We start from the raw sequence: 27,631 nt of genomic DNA, 5'->3' as shown, positions 1-27,631 counted from the left end.
GTGAGGCAGGTTGGCTGTAAGAAAAACAGATCTATCTTTTGTGTTGCCTGTTGAGAAGGGATAGTATACACAGAAATATTTCCCCACCATGGTAAAGAAAGTAGGGGTCAATCAGTGGTAAGCAAGCACAGTAGCAAAGCCAGGAGCCCCTACACAGTTGTCAGGGTGACAGTACCCAGCACCCCATTACTGTAGGTATGCAGAAACGGGGACCCTCCAAATTGCCAGATGGGATTTCTGGGGCCAATCTTTGAATCCGGAGCTTCTAAACTAAGCCCATCTCCTAGTAAATGTTGACCCCACTTAAAGTCAGTTATGTGGACAAAACAAAACACTTGCCCCCAGTCACTGGGTTGAGAACCCCAGAATAAAGGTCCTCAGGCAGACAGCCCCGGCAACATGCCCTTCTCGGCTGGCCCCGACACCAGCAAGCGCCTCCTTCCTCCCAGAGATTCCTATGGTTCAGCCCAGCCGCCCAGCCCCTCTGGCAGCCCGAGTAATTTTGCCGCTGCGGCAGGATAATTTATTGAAATATTGATTTGCGTTTTATTCTCGCCTTGTTCTTGCCCATTTCAAGAAGGCAGCCTGCCACATGCGTTCTCGGGTCCCATGGGGGCTTGGGCTGCAGGGTCCAGAGCAGAGATTGTCTGGGATGCCCTCTCGGTTTTTGGGTTCTGAGGACACTCCCCAGGAGGAGAGGGGTGGAGAGAGGGGCTGCGAAGGGCTGCACCGGGATGGAGTGGTCCTGGGGAGGCAGATCTCAGAGAACACTGGCTGTGTGCTGGGCTCTGGGAGCGAGTGGCCCAGATGGGACTCTGAGAGAGGGAGGAGGAGGGTGATGTCAGCTTTTGGGCATCCAAGAGGCAGAGCTGCTTGTATATCTTCTCTCTCTGCCTATGTCTCAACTTTCTCAGGGTTCTGGCCCATCTAAGATGAGCACAAAGGAACCTAGGACCAGGATCCTCATCCTTGCTGGGTCTGGAGCATTCAGGACAGTGTGCTTACGCAGGGCCCAGACTGAGAGCTGATAGTGACCTGTGCTCCGTAGCAGGCACTGGGCTTCTGGGTCATTGAAGAGGGAGGGGAAACGGGAGAGGGACAGTGTGGAACGGGAGCATTGCTGGTGCCCTATTAGCTGAGTCCGGATCACACCGTGGCAGGAGATGAGCAGGGGAGGTGTGGGGCTGGCAGGTGGGGGAGGAGGGGGCTTCTGGCTTTGGCAGAAGGTGGCAAGGGGCCCTACACGGGATGTGTGAGGAGAGGAGTGCGAGCTTGCAAGGGAAGTGTGGGGTCCGCAGCTCCTGGGGACACCGTCAAGGGATTGTCTTCTGCCTGGCTTACTTGCTTGGTAAGAACTTGGCAGTTTTGCTTTGGGGTGCTCTCCCGTTTATCCGGGTGCAGCTCCCGGGGGATCAATCCAAGTGCTCTGCCCACCCCTGACAAGGGCTGGCCTGGAACCAGGAGCAGAGGCTCAAAAGGACTGAACATGTTGAAGCAGGCTATTTTCTGGAGAAAACCCCCCAAAACAACCTCCCATGAGCCTCTGCCTCCTGCACCCCAGATTTAGCCTTTCCTCCACCTGCTCCTCCCACTTCCTGAGAGCCACCTGGCCCTCCCACAGGTTCCTGGAGCTCTGGAGGACTCCTGGCAGACAGAGATATCCAAGCAGAGGAGAGGGGAGAGCCTAGGAGACGGGTCTGGGCCAGCCCACGTGGGTCACTTGGACTCTGACGGTTCCTCCTGCTGCAACCCCACCCCCATCTCTGCCATCCAGCCACATCCACACAGTCCTCTGGTGGGCCCCACTCTCTGGGGCCCCATGGACCCTGCCCTATCTTTGCCATGGACCACAGCTCTTGAGGGAGAAGAGGAAAGCTCTATTTCTCCCATCCGGATCTCCTTCCAAAGTGCCAGAGACTGTGAGAGTTGCCAGCTCGCTTGGATCACCTGCGTTCCTCCCAGCCCTCAAGGCACCTGTCTCTTGGCTGCCTGCTCGCCTCTGCACGGGTTTCTCTAGGAAAACCTGTTTGTACAACTCGCCTATTCCCACCTGTGCAGGGATGGGGACCATGCGTGAGCCCAGCAAGTGGGTGGCCACGGCACTGGCCAAGGACCTCGCAGATGGGACGCTCCTCCCCCGGGGGGGAGCCGTGGGCTCCAGCGACACAGAATGAATTTCAGTGCAGTGGTGGTCGAGCTTTGTTCACCATGGAAGGGGCATTTCTGCACCCTGGGGGCTGGGTGGGTAGATTTATAGGTAGCCCCTAATTTAAACTGTACAATTGCCGTAAGATATAGGTGCTGTTATTATCCAGAGGAGGAACCGCATCAGGGACAACTGAAGTAAACAGCCCCAAGTCTCACTGCTACACCGCGGTGGAGGTGGGTCTGGAAGCCACGCTGCAATCCGAAATGTTCTATTCCCAGGGCCAGAGGGACGGGAAAGCAAGGGTGGGGCCCCAAGGTGGCCACCAGGTGGCGCTGCTGCCACAAGAACGGCAGTGCCAGGCCCGCCGGCCGCGAGGACACCCCATGCCCGGCTGCAGCTCTAAGCCCAGACAGGCACAGGGCAAAGGGGACTTCGAAGGCTAGAGACAACCTCTGGGGTCCCACCCTACATACGCCAATTAAGACCTGTTCAGAAGCTGTGTTCCAATCACTGCTCTCTGACGTTTCCATTGTTTGCCCTTGAATGAACTGAATTACTTATGTTCTTCCCTCCTTCTGTCAAGGACCAGTAGCCTGGAGGCTGGTCTAGCAGCCTGGAATAGCATGCAGCCCTGGGGCAGCTATACTGGTGCAGCCCGGGTCGGGGAGCCCCACAGACCCCAAACCTGTCCAGCAGCCCTCCAGGGCAGGTGACAGGGGGCTCACCTGGGCAGTATGAGAGTCCCACCGTTGAAGACCTGCTCATCTCTCCTCCGTGTGTGTTCTCGAACAAATTACCTCACTGCACTGAGCTCCCCACCTGCAGAATGGGTCCAACCACAGTACGGAGCCAGGAGCACAGGGGCTTCTGTCAGTGATGGTCAGCACCTACAAATGTTCCCTGTGCCGGCACTGCGGTGGCAATGATGATAAAGATGCAGGCTTGATGCCAGGCCGTTGCGGAGCCGGCCCACCTTCAGGGGCTGCCTGCAGCTCATGTTCCAGGAGATCGGGCTTCAACCCACCAAAGCCGGCTCAACTGCCCCGGGCAGCGTGCCCAGAGCCCAGACCTGCAAAAGCGCAGGCCCGCTGGCTTCAGGCGAGCAGAGCATGCTTCCTGACCTTGGCACTGCTGACACTGGGGGCCAAGCTCTCCTGTTGGGGACGCTGTCATGTGCAAAGTAGGGGGTTCAGCAGCACCCCAAGCTCTGCTGCTGGATGCCACTGGCATCCTCCTGGGGGGACGGCAAAGTCAGCCTCCATGGGGAAGCAGCCAAGGGGAGCAAGGGGAAGGAGCCTGGGGCTTGCACGCCCCACCCAGTGGACTAATAGCATTGCAGCCTCCTCAGAGCAAAGTAGCTCCCACAGTGTGACCCCCACAGGCCGCCCGCCTCCTGGAGCCAACATCCTCATGTGCCTGCCCCGCGGCTGCTCTGTGCGGATGAAGTGAGCTCAGAGGTCATCATGACGGACATCTTGGATGGGCAACAGGCCCAAGGCCAGAAGGCGAGCCCCTTCTTTCTCTGCTTGGGACTCCCATCCCATGAAGGCACGCTCCAGACATCTTTGTAGAGGCTGGGAAGCTATTTCCAGAGAAAGCCAAGCTGCCAGCATGGGATTCTCAGCACAAACCTTCCCAGGCTTAGCCATGGCAGGCTCCGAGGGACAGGGCCCAGCCCCTGCGAATCCTCGTGCTTCTCTGGACCCTGGGAAGTCTGGCTCGGGAGGTAGGCCGGGATGACAGGGGCCAACTACCATTAAGTTGGGGCATGAGACCCAGACTCTGGGGAGACTGGGGACTGTCCCTGAGGTGCTCCAAATCCCCTCATACCAATAGGGCAGCTGAGGTCCAGCACAGGTGAGCACCGGCCAAGGACACACAGTAAGAGAGACGGAGGCAGTAGGCCCTGGGACACAGAACCCTCGCCCCCCGCACTCTCTTCTCTTGCCTCCCACTAAGGCATGCACAGCCAGAATTTCTTAGACCTTTCCCCTCCAACGCTGAAAAATTCCTACGAGCGCTCCACACTTGGTCTTGACTTGGGTCTTTCATGACCAGATATCTTATGTTCTTCTCTGATTGTCCCCAAGTCTCTGATTTCCATTTGCTTTGATTTCCATCATCCTAGGAAATATTTAAAATGAGAACAGTTCAGTAGCTTTGGTGCCTTCTCAAAAAAATCAATTGAAAAGCCAGTTGCTATGCAACCCTCAAGTGTTGCTGATGTTCTGCTCCCTGGCTGATGGCATATTGTATAAAATAAGATAATCTCTTTTCTTCTCTCTTTTTTTTTTAAGAAATGGAGAAAAATGTTGTTTTAGAAAAAACTTGAGATAACTTAGAGGCTTCTCATAAGCTGGAAGACAAACAACATGTCACTCGTGTAAATACTCCTGATTTTATCCCCTCTGGAGCGTCGTGGGGTCTGGGGACAGGCTCGGGGGAGCTGGTCTATTCCCATCACAGTTTGGAATGAATGACAGGATCCGAATACGTGGGCCACTTTCTGCCCCGAGTCTGTCTTGGCGTTTGCCCTTGGCATTGCCCCAGCTGAGAACCCCCAGATCTTGGGGGGCGCCACTCAGTCCCCTCTCCTCACAGGGGTCCCGGCTACACTCATCTTGGCTTGCCTGATGCTTAAACCCGTGCAGGGATGGGGTTCTCCCTCCTTGCCAGGAAGTAGGAGTTCCCTGAAGAGCAGCTTACCGGAACGCACCTGCAGATGAGCCAAACCCCATCTGCAGACCCCCAGTCTAGAAGCCCTGCCCGGTTGCTCCCTGAACAAGGAGACCTCATTCCCTCCGACACAAATGCTGGGCTACTTGTTGCTCGAACCCCGGCTGGGTGGTCATCGGCCCAGCCACTCCATCCGGGGCCACCCCTGCTCAATTTCCTTCAAGATGCTCCCCTCAAAGGAAACTCTGAAATAATATTGTTTCACTTGTGACTTCACGGGGAGCTCACGCTGAGCCTGGAGAGCACGCAGGGCCCCAGACTGACCTGCTCCTCCGGCTCCCACGACGCCCCGCAGAGACCTCCGAACAGGGCCTCACCCCCGGTGGCTGTGCAGAGCGGGGTCTGAGACCGGCAGACACGCCCTGTTAACCGTCCCCAACGAGATAAATGCTGAAACGAGAAACTTCTAGCAATCTGATGGTCTGATTTTATGTGAATGGAATTTAATAATAAAAAGTCTGGCCTGGTATTTTTGTAGATCTTGGTTTTGTCACATTTTCCTTCTCTAATAATTCCTTTTAAACGTATTTTCCAGGAGTATCGGTCAGTGATGGACCTTCAGGGCTGGGGAGTTCCGTGTGTCTGGTTCAGTGACCTCGGTCCTACGGCTGCTCTTCAGGGATGGTCACTTTCCTGTGTTGCCGACTGCTCCAGGTCAGTGGGACAGGCCCTACTTTCCCGTAGCCGCTGCTCCTGAGTCCTGTGGCCATGACTGTGCTCACTTCAATCACCCAGAGCCTACAGCCAGGCACACCATGCGGTCCCTGGGTTCCTAATGCCCTGTGCCCAGGGCCGAACACCCTGTTCCAGCAACACTGGACCAGCAGCTGGGGCCCCCCCCAGTCCCTTCGCGTCAGGGTAACTGTGCAGCGCCAGCTCCCCTGTGGTTGGCCAGCCGTGTCCTCCTAACTGTACTATCTCCCCACCTGCCCTGCTGCAGAGCGTCCTCCCTCGGGAAACTGAGAGCCACACCATGGAAGCTGAAGGAGCACTGAGCATCAGTCAGGCCCGTAATTTTCTGGAATCTCCCAGGGCACACAATGGATGCCGGCCTCTCCAAAAGACCTCCACCACAGCCTCACAGGCCTGACCTGGGCCCACAGGCTTCCAGGGGACACGCAGGGTGGTGCAGGGCAAGGTGGGCAGAGCGTGGGGTGAGCTTTGCTTACAGGAGACTGGTCTGCCCAGCTGGGTCCCCAGGGGCCAGAGAGGGCCAGGCCGAGGGGACTGAGGATGGGCAATCCCCCACATTCTGCTGTGTTCTCTATCCTGACTCCTCTGATGTCATCCACAGAGGTCTGAGGCCAGTCTGCTGAGCCCTTGGCTGGGGCACAGTGGGCGCTCTCTGGATTTAGCTCTGAAAGCACGCATCCCACTCCAGATTCTCCCTTCTAATCCCTAAACTCCTTCGCAGCATGAAGTCGGGGTGGGGAGGGGCCTTGGTCCCCCTGTGCCCCTCTTGGTTTCCACTGTACTGGTCCTGGTCTCACTGAGGCTGTCCTACTGCCCAGGTGAGCTGCCAGTTGTGGCCTCCAGGCAGCCCCACAGCCTGCCCACCTCCCCATATGTCCCTGGGAAGAGCAAGCTGCAGCCTGACAATGGGTCCATGCCCACTCCCCTTACTCCCCACTCTGCCTACGGGAGACTCGGGGGGGTGTCTCACATGGCCGTGGCAAGGAAGAACCCCTTCCCACGAGGCAGCACATAAGAGGCAGGGCCAGACTGGCCTTGGCTATGAGGTGATTTGGCCTCACCTGCAGGTAAGGCCGCTCACCTGTAGCAGCCTGCATTCCAGCCCAGATGGCTTGTTCAGAGGTCCCCTAAGCATTGCAGGCGGCAGGGTTCCTGGGCCCAACCACAGGAAAGGGAAGACAGTGACCCAGAGGGCAGAAGGACACAGACCCTTCCCCACCTGCCCCCAAGCCACCACAGAGAGGAGGTGCCAAGTGAAAGCAGAACGTCCCTCCTATGTCCTCCTTCAAATCAGGAATAAAATGTTGGACATGTCAGAGCCCTGTGGCATGCTACTCAAGACCCTACCTGGATGCATTCAGTTAAACGGGATTACTTGGACTCTACCAGTTTTAAATGCTTTTTTAAAAAAATGTAAACCATTTTTGCATAATTAAAAATGCACTATTTTAAAGGAAACATGCTTATTGTGACATGTTAAGAAAATTCAGTAAAGTGCAAAGAGGAAAATAAAAATCCATGGCCTACCACCCAGAGAGAGGTATTAGTTACCTTTGATGTACTCCTTCCAGTCCCTTCTGTACAGATACTTATACACAAAAGTAAGATCTTACTGTAAGTTAGGCTCCTTTTTTCAAAAAGCGAACAAGTTAACTTTAGGCTGTAACCATTCCCCAGTGCTCTCTAGGATGCTTTGGAAATGGGATTTCTACCACATAGACGTATTAGAGTTTATTTAATTAGACTCCTATGAGTGGACAGTTCAGATTTTCTCCCGTTGTTTACATGAGAAATAAGGCCATGGCCTTTGTCTTCTTCCTAAATCTTTGTCCACAGCTCTGACAACTGTTTTGAGATAGAGTCATAGAAAGGAATGAATGGGGGCAGACACGAAGAACATTTTTAAGGGCAGTGGTGAGTACTGTCACATTTCCTTCTAGAAATATGTGCGCATTTATAGTCATATCGGAAAATTGTCTTGCTTCATCCAACCCAAACCAGCAGTTATATCCCTCTTTCTAATCTTAACACGCTGATGCTTTAAAAATGGTAAACTGTTTTATTTATTCACAGTACAATTAAATATTTCCTCCTTTATTTTTGGCCATTTGTTTTTTTCTTCTGTGTACCGTGACATCCACCGCCAATTCTCTTTCTCCTATGATTTGTAAGAGCTCTTCACATATTAGGATAGCTTTGCCATATTGCAAGTGTTTTTCATGCTTGGGCTTTGTCTTTTAATTGACAGAAGCTTTATATTTTCAGTATTCAAATATATCTGTCTTCCCCTTTACAATGCCTTCTCTTCTACTTAGGTTTATGGAGCCCTTGGCAACGGATGTTTTCTTCTTGATCTTTGTGGTTTAAGTCATGGAATGTGCTATTGGCCTGTATTTATCATATGTTACATTTCATTTACTACATATGAAATGTGTATCAGTCCTATAATGATTTTTTACACTTAATAACCATTTCGCTTACATTTATCACACAGTATCTACAGGAAGTGTGTTTTCAGAGCTACGGAGCTTACTCGATTGATCTCTGCACGCTTATGCAGATACGGTATGATTTTAATTTCTTTCACTTCACAAGATGTCTGGAGTAAATCTCTCCCTATTTGTTTAGCTTTCAAGGTTTTTCCCAGCCAGTCTTGACTGGCTTCTTAGGCTTCCAGATGAATCTTGGAATCATTTCATCCAAGTTCCAATTATTAATTTGGGAAACATTGGTATCTCTACTGTCCCGTCTTCTTGTAGGGAGCTCTCATTTCTATCTCTTTCCTTCCAGTAACAACGTGCAATTTTCTTCCAATAGATCCTACGTGTATCTTGTTAGGACAAGGACAGGTATTTTATATTTTTGGTTACGTTTGTCAAGGGAACTTTTCATTCCCTATTATACCTAATACTAGGGCCTTGTGGCTTCATGCAAAAATTAGTGATTTTTATAGAATTATCTTACATTTGGGGGCACCTGGGTAGCTCAGTAGGTTAAGCATCTGCCTTCAGCTCAGGTCATGATCCCAGGGTCCTGGGATTGAGTCCCGCATTGGACTTCTTGCTCAGTGGGGATCCTGCTTCTCCCTGTGCCCTCTGCTCATGCTTTCTCTCATTTCCAGTCAAATAAATAAATAAATAAATAAATCTTTTAAAAAAATGTTAAAAAAAAAAAAGAATTCTCTTATATTCAGCCAATTCACTAAGCTTCTTCATTAACTCTAAAAATCTTTACAGCGGATCCTTCTGGGTTTTCCAGGCACACCATCATCAGCAAATGATTCTTACGGTTTTATCTGTTCTTTTCTGACATTGTCTCCACGTCATAAAGACACTGTTTAGAATTTCCAGAACCTCAGTAACAAAGCCACCTTCTTGTTGCCAACTTTACTGTGACCGCCTCCGGACGGGTGGCATTTTCCCAAAGTGAGCTCTGTTGAACACTGACTCCAGGAGGAGAAGGGTTCCATTCAGAACCAGGTTTGAGAAACCATGTGTCCTGATCCGTCTCTTGAGATTCACCAGGCACATTTCTGTCCTAAAGCCTCTGAGAAATTCTGCTGTCAGGAATACTTATTTTATGTTCTTTCACAAGCCTTTCCCAGACTCGTTTGACTGTAGAACCCCTCTATTTTCCTGTGTGACCATCAACAAACATCCTAAGAATTAGCCAGACAGAACGCCTTTGGGGACATGTGCTTCTTTCTCTACCTTTAAATAAAATCTTGGTTGTCATGTTACCATCTGTTTTCACAGATTTTTGAATACCAGGAGATCCTCTCCCAGCTCCCATGCAGCAGGTCACACCCCTTGCCCCAGCGGTGCGTTTGGCGTCAGGAGCTCCTGGGCTTGCTCTTAGCTGCCCCCCGCTCGGCATACTTCCCTGTGCACCGCCTCCCCTCCCCCCCGCCACTGGTGCCTTTGCAAGCAATGCTCAGCTCTTCTCTCGAAGCTCCAGACCCCCATGCCGGCCTCTCCCTGGCTGTCTCTACTGGGATGGCACTGGGCACCTCAAACTCAACACATCTCAACTGAACTCATTGCCTTTCTCTCCGATACACTCTTCTTCTGTGTTCTCCATCTCAGGGGCGGCATCATCATGTACCTGGCTGCCCAAGGCCTGGGCCCCGTGTCTCTCCACCTTCATCCACCCACTCACCACCCCTGCCCTCGGACTTGGTCTCCTACCAAAGTTCTCCTTCATCTGCCTTCCTTACTCCAGCCCGTGGCCATGGTCTCAGTATAGCCCACCGCTGTCCTCCCTTCAATAGTGCACCCTCCCCAGCCAGGCTCCCACCCCCCCATTCTGTACACAGGAGTCCATGGATTGTCTTAGAAATGCACATCGGATCCTGGAAACATCCCTGTGCTGATTCTTCTCCCTTTTACTTCCTTCCAGTCGCTTGGCCTGACCCCGTGAGGCCTGCCTGCCCCACCTTTGCCCCCACGAGTCTCTGACCCCTCATTATAATCCTTTCCTTGTCTGTACCTCTGCTGTAGAAACAGCCCTGGAGGTCGGGGACCACCTCAGTGGCCCAGCACAGAGCTTGGCACACAGAAACCCTTCGTGAAAGATGTGATGAACTATATGAACGGACTTCCTGATAAGCCAATAATTGCCTTATTCCCAGGATAAAACCAATTTTATCATGGTGGGAGTTTCATTTTATGTGTTATTGAATTAAGTTCTTAAAGCCTCGGGATTTTTTATATCTATTTTTAGAAGGAAGACAGGTCTGTACTTTGTCTTGGACATGCTACCTTTGGCAGCTTTGAGTATAGGAATCACACTGGCTATAAAAATAAATTGGGTGGATGTCAGAATGTATATATGTATAGCTCTGAAACGATTTCAATGGTGTTCTATTATCCTTGCTTAATAATTCCTTAGAAATGAATAAGAATGCGCTGGCAAAAACAGACGGTCTGACTCTTCATTTAGAGGTAATTTTCAGAGAACTTTGAAAATCCTGGAGAACTTCAGCTCCCGCCATGGTTATGGGGCTGATTATTGTGTTTTATACACAAATATTTTGGAGTCGGCTTTGAAATATTCTCATTTCCCAAGAAATCCTCGACTTGTCAGGATCTCTGTCTACCTTCAAGTTCTGACTCTTCTACAAATGGTGGACTGGGTCATGAAAATCTACCGGCCCACAGCAGTGAAGGGGAGAAGAACCACAAGAAGAAATGGCTTTGGGTGGGGACAGTTTAGCACAGAGCTTGCCAGGGCGTAGTTAAAATAAACCAGAATTTGCCTCCTTGGGCAATCAACACCTTCCAGGCTAAATAAGAGCCAAAGCTTTGCCAGCACCAGTAAGCAATTAACCATGCACGATTTCCAAAATTTCCTTTTTAACCAATATGAGGGCAACCAGCGGCGGAGGGGACGCAAGCTGCCATCTGGTTCCCAGACCAATCCGCGGCTCTCCTCTTTCTATTTCCGGGGCCAACCTGAAGTTTCCCATTTCCCCCCTCCAGCAGTAAAGGGAAGGGGTTTGGGATACAACTGTGCCCACGGCTCCCCAAACTCTCCTATAGCCGAGGAGGGTATGCGCATCCCCTGCTCCACTGATTACACTGGGCATCCGGAGGGAGGGGATGGGGGAGAGCCCAAGTGTAGGCCTAGCAGGTGCCCAGTGTGGCAACTGCCCCAGATGCCTCCTCTTCTGCCCAGATAAGCAGAAGAATAAGGTTACAGTATGCACGCCCCTTCTCATCTTTTAGTTTGTGCTTCCTCCTTCTCTCTCTCTCTCTCTTTTCTAGATTCATATGCCAGAAGTTTGCTTTTTGCCACAGCTCCCTTCTTGATTGGGTCAATTATCTCCAGGTCCTAATTTCTTAATTCTGCTTTTCTGAAACTTATTTCCGTATTTTTGTTCTCCCTAGGTTTTTGGTTTGCGGCTCTTGGTGACATTTGTGTTAACATTACTGGGTTCAATGCAGGGTTACTGTGTATTCATTCTCTCTTGTGCAAATCTTGGGAAGCACCTGCAAATTTGCCTCTGAATACAGCTTTGGGCACACCCCATAGGTTTTGATCTCCAGTACTATCATTTTCATTAGTGTTCCAAGTAATTGCAGTGCTCATAGTCTCCCTCCTAGCTGGTTATTTTTCAAATGTTTAAAGACATTGGATTTGGGGCACCTAAGTGGCTCAGTTGGTTAAGGGTCTGCCTTAGGCTCAGGTCATGATCCCAGGGTGCTGGGATAGAGCCCCGCATCAGGCTCCCTGCTCAGTGGGGAGTCTGCGTCTCCCTCTCCCTTTGCCTCTCCCCACGACTCAGGCTCTCTCTCATCTCTTTCTCTCAAATAAATAAACAAAATCTTTAAAAAAAAAAATAAAGACATTGGATTTTTTTTTTCCCGTTAATATATCCCTTCCCTCCACCCTATTTTAGGGCACCGAGTCAGAGAATATAGCCAAAGAGTTTCAGCTGTATAAAATTCACTGCAATCTTCTTTACAACCTAAAGCACTTTTGTAATTTTCAAGGGTTCTATGATTCCTCAAAAAGAAGGCACATATTTCTGAAGGACAAAGGAAAAAATGATATAACTGCTAATTTAACTTCATACATTATTATTATATTATTTGAAACTTCTATGCCTTTTAAAATGTAATCTGTTAAAGGTCTTGAAAAGAGTACAAAAGATTCCCGCAGTTCAGTTTTCATCAATTTCTCCCTTGTCCTCACAGTTTGCTTTGATATACTTTATGTTCTCTGTGGGGAGCACAAAGGACCATGACTGGTGTCCTCACTGTGGCCGCTTCTACTTTGGAGTGACATGCTTCCTGGGTAAAGAGAATGGGCTCAACCCAGCCATTCGAGCCCTTCATTGTCATTTTTTATGCCGCGGGCCTTATAAGTTGTGTGCAGTTGGATTTTATTTTTGGAGACTGAGAGCCTCTATCTTTGGGCAGAGGAGTTTAACCCTGCACCTAATTACCATGTCCAATGATTGATTTTGTACACACTGAGTGAAGTCAGACCACGGATTCTGGAATTCGGCTGCAAGGGTGAGAAGCCCAACTCCCAGGGAGCCAAATGACACTGGCCACTCACCCAGCACACCACCAACCTGCTTTAAGCCTCAGTGTTCTTATCTGTGAAATGGGGATCGTCTTAGCTCCAGCTTCCCATCTACCCTTGCACTCAGTGAGTTAACACAGATAAGGTCCTTCTGAGCTGCCCGGAACAGAGCTCCTTCCTTCCTCACCATCTCTCCTTTCTCTGCACCCTCTTACCTTTCCGTGTCAGGTCACTGTCTCTAGGGTCTTTCTCCCTCTGCTGCACAGACCCCCACACGCTGCTAGGAAAGATGGCTCCAAGTTTGACAACAAAAGGGGGCAGTAGGAAGGGGAAGACAGCCCAGTTAAGGCAGATGCTATGCAGAGAAGAACAGAGAAGCTAAGGAGGGGAGGACACGGGGAGAAAAGGTGGGTGGTGGGGAGGAGGCGAGGTGAGGGGCCAAGTAACCTCAAGTTTCAGATGCTTTGAGGTCTGGGGCCACGCTGACCCTAGAGGGACTGACCCTCCTGAGGTTAGCCAATTCCTAGAAATACTAAGCAACTGGCTCTGGTGCATGCTTTTCAAATGCAAACCAACCAATTCAGAGTCTACACCCCCAGCCACCTCCTTCAAGGGGCTCTCCGGCTCCAGTCACCCCCCGGGAAGGCACTAGCCAACTACGGCCAGAGCCCACTGGAATTATTCACGTTGGCCAGTCCTACGCCCACTCACCCTGCCATACCCAGCCCTTCCTGCAGAAACAACAGCTCCCCACGCCCTCTGCCTCCTGACCCACCGGGGAGCCACCCCGTGTGGCCCCGTGTGGGTCACGAACCATCTTTTCCATGGCAGTCATCTCTTGATCGGTTGGCCCCCCCACACCTGAGTAATAACAAAACCTACATTTTAAAACAAGGGGCGAGGTGAAAGGGGGTCAGGAATATGGGGGTGGCTCATACGTTTCTTGTTTCTTTCAGGTGCCACACGGCAGCTGGGGACAGGTGCCAAGGTTTTGGCCTTTAGAGGAGGCCCGTGCCGCACTGGAGGGCCCCCTTCATCCCACAGCAAACGGGGGCTCTGCAGCGTTGGGAAGACACCGGCTCACTCACCTTCCCGTAGCTCAGCAGGATTATCCGCACCAGGACGACATTGATGTGGGCCCCCAAGGACTCGTCATGATAGATTTCGTTGACCTGAAAGACAACAACGGGGGGAGGGGGAGTGTCAGCAGGAACTACAGGCCCAAGGACCACCTGCCGCTGATGAGGGAGGGCCCAGGGGAGGCCCTGCCGACTCACCCACGCTGTGCCATGCCCTCCATAAAACAGCCTTAACAGTCCCCATCTTATGAAGCTTTGTAAGCACTGAATTTCCCCACGTGTGCAAAGGAACGGTGCTGGTGAAAATAGTATGACGCCATATTTGTCACCACACTAAATCAGATTACCCGTAGGCCCCCCCCATGAAGTCACAGGGGGGCAGGGTGCACACCCCTACACACAGACACCCTTGCCCAGCTTTGAGAGTCAAACTCAATTTTTTAGTCCACAGTGAGACCACAGCCCTAAAAGCCAGTTTTTCTTAAGAGAGAAAGGGTTTCCCTCTCCGTCAAATAAAGAAATAAAATCTTTCCGGGGGGGTGGGGGTGGGGTGCCTGGGTGGCTCAGTCAGTCGAGTGTCTGCCTTCGGTTCAGGTCATGATCCCAGGGTCCTCACAGCCGGCTCCCTGCTCAGTGGGGAGTCTGCTTCTCCCTCTCCCTCTGCTGCTCCTCCTGCTTGTACTCGCTTGCTCTCTCTCTGTCAAATAAGTAAATAAAATCTTAAAAAAAAAAAAAAGAGAGAGGAGAGAGAGAGGGTTTTTTATCTCCGAAGTATTGCTTTATCTCTCATGGGCAAGCCCGGCCAATTCAGCTCACCGCCTTTCACCGAAAGTCATGGTGTAGAAGTGAAGAAGGCAGTGACATGGGGAGGTCCCCGTGGGGGCAGGAGGGAGGCGAGGGCAGAGAAAGGCCGGGCGGAATGGCTAGGTTTCACTGTGCTTCTTCCACCCCTAACCCCTAGCCTATGCCTCCAGTTGGGGGACAGGGCAGGGAGGGTAAAAACAGCCCCAATATTTGGGAAGAAGCCAAAGGTAGAGAGAGCTTGGTTCTGTTGTCTGGGACCTGGGAGGGGACAGGTTCATATCAAGAAGGGGTGGCTTCGGAAGGCCCAAATGGACAGCACCTCCCAGCTACACTTAGGGGATCCAGGACGGTGGGCAGGATAGTTGGGGGCTGGCCTGGGGCTGGGAGGGGGGCACCACTGGGCCTCGGAGGGAGCCCAGGGGGTGCTGGCCTGCAGGAGAGGAGACAGATGTTGCTTGGCCACAGAAGAGAGAATAAACCCCAACTGACCCCAACTGCAGGGCCTCAGCCTGGCAGAGCATGCTGGGACAGATGTGTGTAGATGCAGGGTGCCTAGGCCATGAACCACCCCTACCCATGGGCTGAACTGTGTCCCCCCAAATTCATTACTCCCAACAGAATGCAATTTGGAGGTGGGGCATTTGAGAGGCAGATAGGGTTAGATGATGTCATGAGGGGGGGGTCCCCATGATGAGATTAGTGCCCCTACTGGAAGAGACACCAGAGAGCTCCCTCACTCGCTCTCTCACTACCATGGGAGCACATGGCAAGAGGGAGGCAGTCTGCAAGCCAGGAAGAGAGCCCTCACTAGGACCGACCCCTTGATCTTGGACTTCCAGGCTCCAGAACAGGGAGACATTAATGTGTGTCGTTTAAGGGACCCGGCCTGCGATATTTTGTCAGAGCAGCCTGAGCTCTAAGACAAGCCCAGAGTCAGGGCTTACCCTCTGACCCGACTACTCCCCCTAAAGCCTTCTGAACCGGAAAAGCCTGAGCCACCTCTCAGGAGCCAGGTCACATTTTCCCTTCTATCCCGGAGTGAGGGTGGCATCAGATAGAAGAACCAAAGAAAGCTGCCTTTTCCCCCACGCTTGAGCCTTAGTGTGTAGATGTCTGTCCTGCCATGCATATAACCCCCCAGCCCAGCAATGGGACTCCTCAAACTGAGCCACCCTGGCCTCTCATGGAGCCCACCAGTCCCTGGGTCCAGAATCGCCTGGCCTGGCCTCTCCCTCTCCACAGACCTCAGCAGGTACCCAGCAGACCCAGGAGAAAGCTATTGGCCGCAATGCACGTTAGCATTTGGGATTCAGCAGTGAACCAGCCCGGAGCTGGCCCTCTGTCAGGAGGTAGAGAGAGACACTCAGAAATCACAAAAACAGCTTCATGACCATGACGATGCTGATGAGGATCTTGAGGGACAGGCAGGGAACCTAGAGGGCATAGTCATGGTGAATCTGCCCTGGTGAGGATTGGTGGGCCCCCTAAGGATGCGGCATTTCATCTCAGAGGTAAGAAATGAGAAGAAGACAGATCAGCAAAGCTGGCATAGTGCTCCTGGCAAAGAAAGCAGCATGCGCAAACATCCTGGGGTCAGAGGCAGTGATGAGTGTTCTAAGGACTGGGCAGGGGGAGAGGGCCCCTGAGGCCAGACCACACAGCTATTCAGGTAGTGAGAAGGGTTTCAGTTCTATTCAAAGAGGAGTGGAGCATATGGAGTCATGAAAGAAGGATAATGACACTGCATTTTACAAAGACGACTTTGGCTCCTTTATGGAAAGCAGATTTAAGTGCTCACTATAGCATTTGAGGTATAAAGTGTGGGGCTCAGATCTGGGGGTGAGTGGAGAGAAGGAACAGATGTGAGGAGTGATATGAACTGGAATGGGGGGCACCTCTTACACATCCCTGGGACACTCTGCGCCACTTCAGCCCCATCCCCTTGTTGGCAGATGGAAGCATTCCATCTTAGCTCTGCATGGAGTCAGGGAAGGAAAAATGTCTCGGGGTCACTCCCAGAGCCTCCCCAGAAAACGAGGGGTCGAGGCTCCCTCAACACCCTGACCGTGTCTCTCCAGGGCCCACGCTCTAATGGCACTTCTCAGAGCTGGTCTGGGGTGCACCTCGAAGGGACCTGCCCCCCTGCATGCCCAGTGAGGCTCTAAGCCCAGGTGTGACAAGCTTTAGGAAGACAGGAAACCTGCCTTGATATTCAGAAGGGATTCAGGGCTGAGCTCACAGCACTAGCTCATTTTATGCTCCCAACAGCCCTTGGAGGCCAAAATGTGAGGTGGTCAGTCCCACCTGAGCAATGGGGAAGCTGAGGCTCTGAGTGAGGGGTGCTTGCTGGTCCCCACAGGGAGGAAGGAGATGCAGGGCTGGTCCTCTTCCCACTTCCTGGCCCAGACTTTGCCCCCCAGGGCCCAGGATCCTCCTGTTCCCCTGACCCTGCCACTGTGCCCAAAGGTAGCCGCTTTCATCTCAAGTAAGGGGTCCTGTGTCCTTGGATACTGAGCAGCTCTGACCCTGACTCCTGATTCGGGACCGGGCATGACCAGAACCCCAGGAACCCCAACCACTCAGCGCTAAGCTTTATGAGGCAGAGGCCCACACCTGCTGGGGCTGGTGGCAAGGCGACCAGAGTCTGGGGTGTCAGGCCACTGAGTGGGGGCCGGGCAGGGGAGGCCCTGCCTTCTGAGCTGCCTGGCAGCTGCCAGCTCGCATCGGCTGGGCTGGGCTGGGCACCCTACCCCCAGCCTCCTGGGCTGCAGAGGAGCGTACCCAGCATATAGCCAGCAAAGAGGCCAGGCTGTGGGTCAGGCTGGCAGCGGGGCCTACTCCAGAGACTCCCCAGCCCTACCTCCCTGGTCATTTTCGTGGTAGGCCTTTCATGGTTCTCCCCCGAGGAAGCCTCTGTCCCTTCCAAAGGGGCCATGGCTCCACACAGGCTGCTCCTCTTGTGCCCTGGCCTCCCTCTGTGACACCTTTCCGAGAATACAGGGCAGTGCTGAGAAGAGGGGTCCCCACAGCCCTTTGCCTCTGCTCGCCTGAGGAGGGGGCCGTGCCCTGCCCGCCAGGGGAACATGAGCCTTTCAGGGACCTGTAAGATTGTCGCAGCCCTTGAGCCCACGGGATGCTGCTCAGACTCTGCTCAGATGCTAGAAGCCAGCAGGGCCCACCTGGCCACGGAGACCAGTGGGAAAGGTGAGTACAATTTCCAGAGAAATGCTTGCATCCTTAATAGGAACAGAGCTACAATGTTTCTGCTGGGCAGAGAACTGACAGACGTGGCAGAGAGTCACTGAAGACGGAAGGCAGCCTCCAAACATCTCCCTCACGTCTCCCCTGTCCTCTCTTGACCCCGACCCATCTCCCAGATAAGCAGGCAAGGGCGGGGGCTCCCCAGTGCCTTTCTGCCTCTTGTCCTGCCCACACCCCCGCCATGCACCGTTTTCACCACAGTCACCACTCAGCAGATCTGGCCTCCTCTTCCTCTGCCTGAAACCCTCAGTGCCCACCCCCCGCCCCCATGCCTTCAGGAGCAGCCCCAGCCCCTCAGGCTGGCACTCGGGGCTCTCTCAAAGCTGGCCCTGGCTAGCTTCTCTGTGCTCCGCTTCCTACTTTGCTCTGGGAGCCCCCTCCCCGCCAACCGGCTCGATGGCTCCGCCTTCTGCAAAGCCTGGCTGCCCTCTCCAGCTGCTTGTGCAGTGGCTCATCCCTGGAATTCCCTCTCTCCCTCTCCCGCACCAGAATTCTTGAAAAATCTGAAGAGCATCTGCAAAAACAAAGTCATGGTAATAAATGTGTTTCAAAGAAGGGGGGGCAGTTACGCTTCGGCTTAATTCCCATCCACTCCAAGGCCTTCCCAACTGCAACTGGAATAAAATCGAAGCCCTGCTGCCTCTTTTTAGGCGGCCCTGGCCTTGCTCACTGTGGTCCAGCCACGGGACTCCGGGCACCTTGCACACAGAGCCCATCCTGACCTCAGGGCCTTTGCACTTGCTGTGCCCTCTATCCACTCATGCTTTCCCCCCTACACGACTGTCCCTGCTCACCCCAAAAGTACCCCCTGAAGTAGTTGCTCCCAGACTGGACTATGCACTTGATGTGAGAGGCACCTTTCCTGCTTGCTCACTGCTGTGTCCCCAGCAGTTTCTAGCACGTAGGAAAGGCTTAGTAAAGAGTTTTGAATGAATGAATGAGTGAATCACTTTGGAGAATGTGGAACGAAAGGAAATGGGCAAACTGTGTGACAAGGGCGGGGCCCACAATGCCCTGTAATGACTGAGACCCTAGCTAAGTGCCCAAGTATGTTCCCCGTCCCCACTCCACCTCCCCCGAGACCTGTGTGCTGGGGAGAAGCTGCTCTCCTCTGCCCAGACCACAGGGGAAGGGGAAGCCAGGACAATGTCCTTGAGCCCTGTCTTGAGAAATTGATCCTGGAATCTTTAAACCTTGGGGGAAAATGTTCAAAGCCACAGCCCTTCTCCGTGCAGAGAGAGGCCAAGGGCTCTCTTGTTTGGGGAAATACATTGTAATGTACCTTTGGCTTATGCAAAGATGCGGCCAAGCTTCTGTTCTGGAATAGACAATAAGGAAGGACACAGGCTCTGCATGATAATGTAAAAGTTAGCCTTCTTTGTGGCAGAGTTCCACCCTGGCCACCAGTGAGCCCTGGCAGGTGGCCGAAGGCTGCTGGGCAGAGGTGACTTTTTCCTCTGCCTGGAGGATGGGGGGGACGGGCGGGCGAAGGAAGGACTGGGCAGGGCCGGGGCTCCCTACCGGGGCAGGCAGTGGTAGAGCTGCTGGCTGGGTTCCCATCCTTTATGCCCAACTTACCATCTCTTCTCCTGAGCTGCACTTTGGCAACTAAGACCGCAGTGCGAGCTGCACCCGCCACCACACCGGAGAACAGGCCAGGCCCGGAAAAGTCTGTCGTGAGGCCTCAGGAAGTGGGGCTCACAGGGTGCTCGGCGGCTTCTCTGCGAAGCCCTGAACTAACTGGGAAGAAGTCGCTCTCTCTGAGGACCCTCAGGAGAGAGCGTGGAGAAAGTGGTGTGGGAAGCAGGGGCAGAGAGGTCTGCGGGCTTCCGGGGAGGAAGCTGTTCATCGGCGCATCTCCTGACCCACGAACGGGGCAGCCAAAGCCTGGTCTTATTGCGTGAACAAACGTGTCCTTTGCAGGTCTTCTCTTCCCACTGGTTTCTCAGCAATGCTTCATAGGCAATGCAGGTACAAACATGGCCCTAGCCTCTCTGCTCAAAAGATCAAATGGCCACAAAATGCAAATGGGCAGGACTGGTTGTACCATACAACAAACACGGGAGGGGGGTAGAGCCCTCCTTCAACACCAGGTCCAAGAACACGGTCCCAAGAGTCCAAGACTCTTCCAGTGAGGCCCAAACTGTTCCTTTCCCTGCAGGTCCCCAGGGTGGAGACAGGGCTCCTCCACCCCCAGGCCAGCAGCTGGATGCCCAGAACCCAGTGGAGGCTCAACGAATGTTCACCAGGCAAACAAAAAGCAAAGGTGCCTTAGGAAACAGTCCCTGTCGGTGCAGATTACCGCTGGAGCTGCCCCTTCCCTGTCTCTCTGTCAGGCTGCACAGGTTCCAGGGTGGGCTTGGCCACCCTCCCGCCCTGTGACCCGGGCCTGGCACATGGCCTGTTTGTGGCTCAGTGTCCTGATCCATGAAATGGTGGTGATGTTGGACCTCACCCCTCAGGCTGTCACCAGGACCGGCCTCAACACTGTATTTAAAGCATCCAGCAAAACCCCAGGCATATAGTACGCTCCCAGACCCACTGGGCGCTCTCCTCGGGGCCACCCGGAAGGGCCTTGGTGGACAGCAGTGTATGCCAGGCATTTTCCGAAGCCTACGCTGCTGCCCGCCAGAGGGGTATGTGTGCGTGTGTGTGTGTGTGTGTGATCCACACCAGGGGTTCTCCCTGCCAGGCCCCGCTGCGGGTAAGGGACGGCCACCCCACCATGTGGGACCAGACATTCCCACTCACTGACTAACAACTCATCAGAAAGGGGGCAATGCTATAGAACAGAGAAAGACAGACTCTGCTGAGGCTGCAGGCCAGGGCCTGCTGTCCCCCTGAGGCCACTGGCAGGGAAGGAGCACAGAGAAGGCAGGGATCTTGATTCTTGCTAGCAGCAACCCCGGCCCGGAGAGCCCAGGGGCATTGCCTCTCTGATGTTCCCCGGAGCTCCTCGGCACTACCTGACCACAGAGCCCCAGGGACTGACATGGTGTCTCAACCAGAAGAAGCTTTTGGGGGAGGGGCCCCTCGTGGCAAGACCTCGTGGCACCCTCACCTACCCCCAACCAGTCTGAGTTTGAGCATGACCTTCACCCCTGTGCTGTGATCTCTATCACCTGTGTTCAGCTGGGCACAGTGATGTCATCTGAAAACAATGCTTTTCTTGCCTTCTGTGATTCCCATTTTTCTGCTGCCCTATCACCATTTTGAGCCAAAGAAAGAGAGGTAAGATGCCATCGTGAGGAGGTGTGGCCAAAGCACCCAGGAAATCCCTGGGGACAGCAAAAGGGGAGGAGAAAGTGTCTTGGCTGATGAAAGAAGTCAGAGAAGGTGGCTGAGGAGAGAGGTATGACATCAGACCCAGGGTCACGGCGCCCCATCCCTGACACTGCCCTCCCACACCCTCAGGGTCAAACAGATAGATTCTGAGGGCTATGGGCCCTGCTTCCCACTTGGACTCTGACAGCAGAGTCCGCTCCCAATGTGATGTGACGCTAAGTGCCAGGTGAGAAATGGGGGGGCTGGTGCGAATGAAGCAGCCCAAGCAGCAGGCTGGTTCCCCCCAGCCCCAGAGGGGTGTGCGTGGGCTCCAGAAGCTCTTGTCTTATGCTGGCTGTGGACCGAGAGAGGCTGCAGAGGGGACAAGGCATCACAGCACCTGCCCTGGACCAGGTGGGGCCCGGCACATCTGAGCAGTCCAGGTTAAGGGCCCCAGGGCTGGACCTGACCCCCCACACACACACAGCAAAAATGGCCAGGGCTTAGGCCAGCGTCCCCACTGCTGCCAGGGCCCCAGGGGTCTCCACGTGATGAAGGGGAAGGGAGGGACCCTGCCAAACAGGCGTTGACCCAGAAAAGACTGAGAAAACCAGGACAGTTCAGACTGTCATCTGTGTCCCCGGCACAGGCAGGGCTCCCAAGGAATTCAGAGCTCCCAGCAAAATTCAGCAGCTTTGCTCCAAGCCTCCTCACAGCATTCGACTCACTGCCAGGCTTGTCTGCCGCGAACACAGCCCTCCCTGAGAGTGGTTCACTCACGTTTAGCGCCCTTCCTAACATCCAGGGCATAAGGAACCTCCTTGAACACAGTAGGAAGTGGTTTTGTCCTTGCACGCGGCACGTGGCCCTTCCCACCACCAGAGTCTGTCTGAGTCACCGAGCTCCCCTGCCAGCTCTTCCTTAACCCACCTGGGCCCAGGCTCAGACCAAACAGCCTGCAGTGTGGAGCATGGGAACCAACTGGCGGAAGAGAAGGCAGATGAATGCCCTCTGCTACACAGGGAACCCAGGACCAGAGGGACACGTCTTGGAGGCACAAGTTCTCGTTGCCAGACATGCGCAGGGAGGGGGTGTGTGCACCACCCTGCCCCCACACCTGGCTGTCTCCCGCTCCCTGGGCCCATGTCCCACGTTCACTGGGTGCTTGCTATGCTAACTCAGATGCTGCTCCCCTGCGGGCTGTTTCCTCTGCCACCATCACCATCTCAAATACCCTCATGAGTTTGTTAGATTGTCAGCTGCCCTCTCCCTCCACTGGACCTGCACCCTGAGAGCTGGGGGGCTGGAGAACCTGTTAGCTCTTAAAGCTTTAGGATGAAAACCAAGCTCCCGCCATCTGGCCGGTTCCATCCCCCTGGGGCCTCCTGGCCCCAAGTCCCCAAGCCTGCCCCACCCCACCTGTCCCATTCCTGGGACATGCCAAGGGTATGGCTCCTTCAGCAGGAAATGGCCCCTGCTCCGGGCTCCCCTCCACGGTGACCTACTCCCCAGTCAGGCAGAGGGTGCTAGCTGGGCCCCTGTCCACCTTACTGACCTAAAGCAGGAGAGTGTGTCCCTACGAGAGCCAAGCTTCTCGAGGACAAGAGCTGGGCTGGTTTGGCAGATGTCACAGACAAAGGAATGACTGTGATGCCTCGTTGGTAAGCTGTGACCTTCTAAGACCTGTGCTGAGTGCCTCCTCAAGTCATCATCTTTACCTCCCACACCCTGCCGAGTGAGCTTTATTACCCCTGTTTTACCAGTGGGGAAACTGAGGCTCCGAGACATTGAGAAACTCACCCACTGAAATACAAGTGGGAACTGGGGCAAAGGCTTTTGAGAGTGCCATTTGGCAAATCTGAAATTAAAACCGTGCGTCCTTGTGACCTGATGATTCAAGCTTCTAGCATCTACAGTGGAGAAAAAACTTTTAATCATAAGGAAGGGACAAAGACACTTAGCCTACTGGGATATCTTTTCCATAGACAGGTAGAGTCTATTTTTTTTTTTTATGGGAGTCTGTGGGACCCTAGTCACTTTATGAGAATTCACTCACTCATTTACTCAAAAGGTATTTACTCAATACCTATTATGTGCTGGGCCCTTTGCTAAGTGCTGAATATACAAAGCAGATAAGCAACCCCCCTGAATTTGATGTTCAACGTGTGTGACACTGTTCTATGAACTCCTAATCCTCCCGAGACCCGCCACCAAGCATGCCCCTGGCAACGGAGCAGGACCCCCCAGTATCACTGCGTGGGAACTTGGCACTGATGGAGCAGGCTGGCAGCAAAGCGCAGGCTGGCCCAGACCGGGAGCCAGTGGGGTGCCACACACTCTGCTTTTCCAGCTCCGCTGTCACCTCCTTGCTGGAGTCTGCAGAGACAAGGTCCGCAGCTGCCTCTAGCTGTCACCAAGGAGTGACGATGCCTGGCCCTCCTTGTCCACGGGGACTCTAACTCCCGCGTTGACAACCATCAGCTCCCCCAGGGAGGCCAAGGGCAAGCTGCTCCCAGATTTCCACATCAGCTGTCAGCTGGCCTCCTGGAGAGGGGAGGGAGGTCAGGGAGAATCCTGGGGGTGGGGTGGGGTGCCACAAGTTTCAGGGAAGAAGAGGTATCATGGTAACCCCCCCACTGGAACTTTATCCACCTACGTGATCATCACTGCGGGGAGGGGGGAGGTGTCTACTGTCCTATTGTCCACCCCGCCCCCACTGCAATGTGAGCTCTGTGCAGGCAGGACCACCCCCCGCACACACACACAAACACCAGGCTTCCTCAGCAGCACATTCTGGCTGAGTCTGGCACAGGCAGGTGTTCTGTAAACAGCCACTGGATGGGTGAATGAGTGAGCGAGCAAATCTTAGAACAGGAAGGCACAATAGATGGGAAAGCCAGAGGAAAAACCAGGAGAGGCACAGAAGTCGATGGAAAACAATCTGGAGTGAGGGCAAGTGATGTCAAACGCTGCTGGGAGATCCAAGAGCCAAGGTGAGAACATGCCTTGGCTTTTCCTCAAGGATCTGGGAGCGCTAGCTCTTCAGGCCACAACAGCAGGGAGGGGACAGGCACCTGGGCCAGGTCCCCAGGGAGGGCCCGTCTTCCCCCACGCATGTGAATCCCATCTGCCATGCCCTAGCTGCACCACTCAACCTCTCTGAGCCTCGCTGAGCTTACCCAGGAGAGGGAACTCACGGAGCCACCGGGACAACGTGGACACGTTAGCTGAGTGCCTCCTCACACAGGGCTGCCAGGCATAAAACCTCAGTCTCCCCAGGCTGTGGGGGGAGGAGTTTCTGATAACAGAAAGCATGAGTCCCACACTCTCAAAGAGAGAAGGTCCTCTTTTTAGACCCCAAACAAACCTCATCATTCCCCTGTCACAGTATGGCAGGGGACCCCCAGCATCGACCCTCTTGGGGTGCCCCTCACCCTGACACAAAAGGCTTTGCCAACCTCATCTCCTGCTTCACTCCAGCACCCTACACCCCGGCAGGGCCCAACCTCATACTGTGATGCGGCGATGCCACTGGGCCTTTGCACATGCTGTTCTATCGCCTGCAGCAATACCTGCACGCACGAGGCTCCCCTCCTCGTTAACCCCTGCCTCTGCTCTGGGGCAGCTCAAGTGGCCCTCATCTGAGGCGCTCTTCCCTGTGACTTCAGAATGCCCTCTACTTGCACAATCAACACTTGCATTAACCAGGGTGTTATTACTCTTCCTTTCCTTGCTCCCCAGCCCTCTCATGTTCCAAACTCTCTGAGCACAGGGACATGACAGCTCGCTTCTATACCCCAGTGCCCAGAATGGGGCCCGACTTAGGCCAGGGATTCAGTGAGCGCCCAATGCACAAACACATAGCCAGGAATGGCTCATGTCCGCGGGATGCTCTCCACAGGCCCAGCACGCTGCGAAGCACTTTTCTGGTGTTTAACTCGAGTCATGCTCACGCCAGCCCTGGGAGGTGGCATTAATTATCCCGCATCACGGACACAGCAGGGCAGGCAGTTGCCTCCTTTCTTCTAGGCCAGAAGGAACCATCCACCAGCTGACTGGCCAGACTTGTCCTGCAGTCGTGTTCTGATTCACTTGTGCAATGTGAGGTCTTAATTTCAATTTGTTGCTGACATTGAAAAATAATTAAATTTCCCATAAAGGTTGGATTTCCAGCTTCTCATGAAAAAACAGAAGAGCTGGCAACAGTGGGTCCGCTTCTTCCACCGTGACCACTAGTGCTCAGGACCGAGGTGGGAACCTCCGGGGGTGTGGCCTCTCCTGTCACCCCAGTCCCCACCACTCCCTACTGCCCACAGCCGCCTTTACCCAGGCTTATGCCTCCTGCCTGGCGCCTGTCAGCATAGGAGAGTGTGACCCCAACTCAAGCACTCTATCGGCCTCATGCACACACCGCCGGCCCTGACAGCTGTATCTCCTGGCAGCACACGGGGCCGTGTTCTCAGGCCAATGGGACACATGTGAAGATGCCCTGCTATCACCCACAGTGCCAGCACAGCCCGGGGCCTGGGGCAGCTGCCGTGCCACGATGGGAACTTCTGCTCCCTGTTCTCCCACCCTGTGCTCTGGCCAGGCCCAACCCCAAACGTGCCCCCCCCGCCCCCCCTGTGCTGGATAGCCCTGCTCACTTCCCTTCAACTTACGGGAAGCCAGTTTCAGCGTCCGGTTGCAGACATGGTTTTCTCTTTCCCAGGAACCAGAGCCAGAGACATGCGAATGGGGACTGGGGGCAGTGCCTTCGCCCTGGCTAGTTTGTAATTCCAGGGCCAGTTCAGGAGATGACACCGCCCCCCTCCCCTGTCCCCCTGGGGGACCAGCAGAAAACATTTCGGTCCTGCCACGGCCTTCCCCACCATCACTACATGGCCCCAACATTCTTGGAAGTTGGTGAGAAATGGAGCCTGTATGCCTCTGATTATTTGCAAACCCTCGCAGGGCTTTGGTAAACCCAGGCCAATTTCTGGATTAAATTAGAAAAGAAAAGAGGAAAAATATCGGAATCCTGGAGCAGACAGAAATCATTCATTCAACAAAACTTGTTTAAGAACATACTGTACAGAGGCCTGTCCCCATGCTAGGGGGGTCAAAGGGTATGGCCTCAACTTGTAAAGCTCAGAAGCCTCTGCAGAGCACAATTCTCTGTAGGCCTAAGGAGCGTGTCTGCCCTCCACAGAAGAGATGATCTGGGGGCTCAGGAATTCTTCCGGAACACAAGCAGTTAACACAGCTGGGAGACACAGCTCTGTCTGCCCAGAAATCTGCTCTTCCTACTCTGCTGTTTTAAAATGATTCTTAGGACCAGCTCATTTCATTGCTTTTGAAAGAATCCCCAAAGTGACCTCACAGGTCCACTGAGCTGGCAAGGCTAGGGTTGGGGTGGGGGTGGATGGAGGTCTGAGCTAGGAGAGGGTGGAGCTCACTCAGCTCAAGGGCGAGGTCCCTGACGGTGGCCTGCAGGAAAGGGCTGCTCCAGCTGCAGAGGACTGGTGGGCTGAAAAGGGTGAGGGGAGCCTAGTCTCCTGGGGACTGTGCAAGCCTTTATGGGTTCTCAGAGTCTGTGGAAGGTATAAAGATGAAGAAACCAAGCACAGGGCAAGGCGGGAACTTTGCTGGGTATGTAAAAGCCAGGACTAGGATGTAGCCGTGTCTGCCTCCAAAGCTGGTCCTCATTCTATACCAGTCACTTCACTAGTACAGACACACAGTGGGACGTGAATGCAACCTCTAGAGCACTGGAGCCACAACTCAAGGTGAGCCCAGAGCACGCGGGAGATTTCTTTAGAGCCGGATAACAGATATTTCCTCAGCACCAGGAAGTGACTGTGTTCAGTGCTATGGACCGCATGTCTCTGTCCCGGCTACTCTGCTGTGATGGCCCAAAAGCAGCCACAGACTATTCATAAATGAGTGGGTGTGGCTGGATCCCAAAACTTTATTTTAAAAAAAAGGTGATGGGCCAGATTTGGCCCTTGGGCTGTAGTTTTGGGAAACTTACTTTAGAATCTCTGTTTATCTTGAAAAGTTCTGTGCATTTTGCTTTAACTCAGTAACATGCCCAAGGCTGGCTTCATATAAAATTGATGTTTTAAAATGTTTGCCATCCAAAAGGAGTGGCACTTCTGGGGCACACCGTGGTGGCCTCAGTGGCCTCAGTGGTCTCTGTGGCCTCTGGCAGATGTTATCAGAGGCAAAGAGGATCGTGGGCCACCTTCTGGGGCAGGTCATCACCCACTGCGATAGTCTGCCTCACACCTGCAAGGAGGGCAATGGGACCAGCAGCTCCCTAGGCAGTTCTCTGTCTTTGTGGCTACTGAGGTCCCAAGTAACACACAAAGGCCTTTGGTTTCTCAGGGAAGAGCAGGATTAGATAGTGCTTCAGCTAAAGGCTATAAGCCCACATAAGCAACACCAGTTTGGGGCCCAAACTGTAGATTTCTTGAAGTCTTGGCACAAATTTCACTTTTCAAAATGCATGTATGAACATGTTCCTTTAATCAAGGCTCTAGTCTTCCCGTAAGATATTCGTCATCTGAGCCAGGAGAACAGCCACCATCTGTGGCAAGGTAACTGGAGGGGCCATGAACAGGGAGGCTGC

The 27,631-nt window shown here is 53.6% G+C and overlaps 1 protein-coding gene across 1 annotated transcript in view; it reads right to left on the bottom strand.

The window, feature by feature from the left end:
- The window catches only part of ADAMTS2 (ADAM metallopeptidase with thrombospondin type 1 motif 2), a gene marked incomplete at its 5' end in the record, with an annotated part of 221,959 nt that overhangs the window by 57,787 nt on the left and 136,541 nt on the right, over nt 1-27,631 (bottom strand). Inside the window, one exon of the mRNA XM_034655721.1 lies at nt 13,699-13,782. Within this exon, the coding sequence (XP_034511612.1) occupies nt 13,699-13,782 (84 nt within the window). The remainder of the gene's footprint in view (nt 1-13,698; nt 13,783-27,631) is intronic.

This window comes from Ailuropoda melanoleuca, chromosome 3 (genome assembly GCF_002007445.2).
Source record: "Ailuropoda melanoleuca isolate Jingjing chromosome 3, ASM200744v2, whole genome shotgun sequence".
NCBI classification, from domain to species: Eukaryota; Metazoa; Chordata; class Mammalia; order Carnivora; family Ursidae; genus Ailuropoda; species Ailuropoda melanoleuca.
The sequence above is the reverse complement of the archived record's forward strand: the minus strand, read 5'-3'. Positions and strand labels throughout refer to the sequence as shown.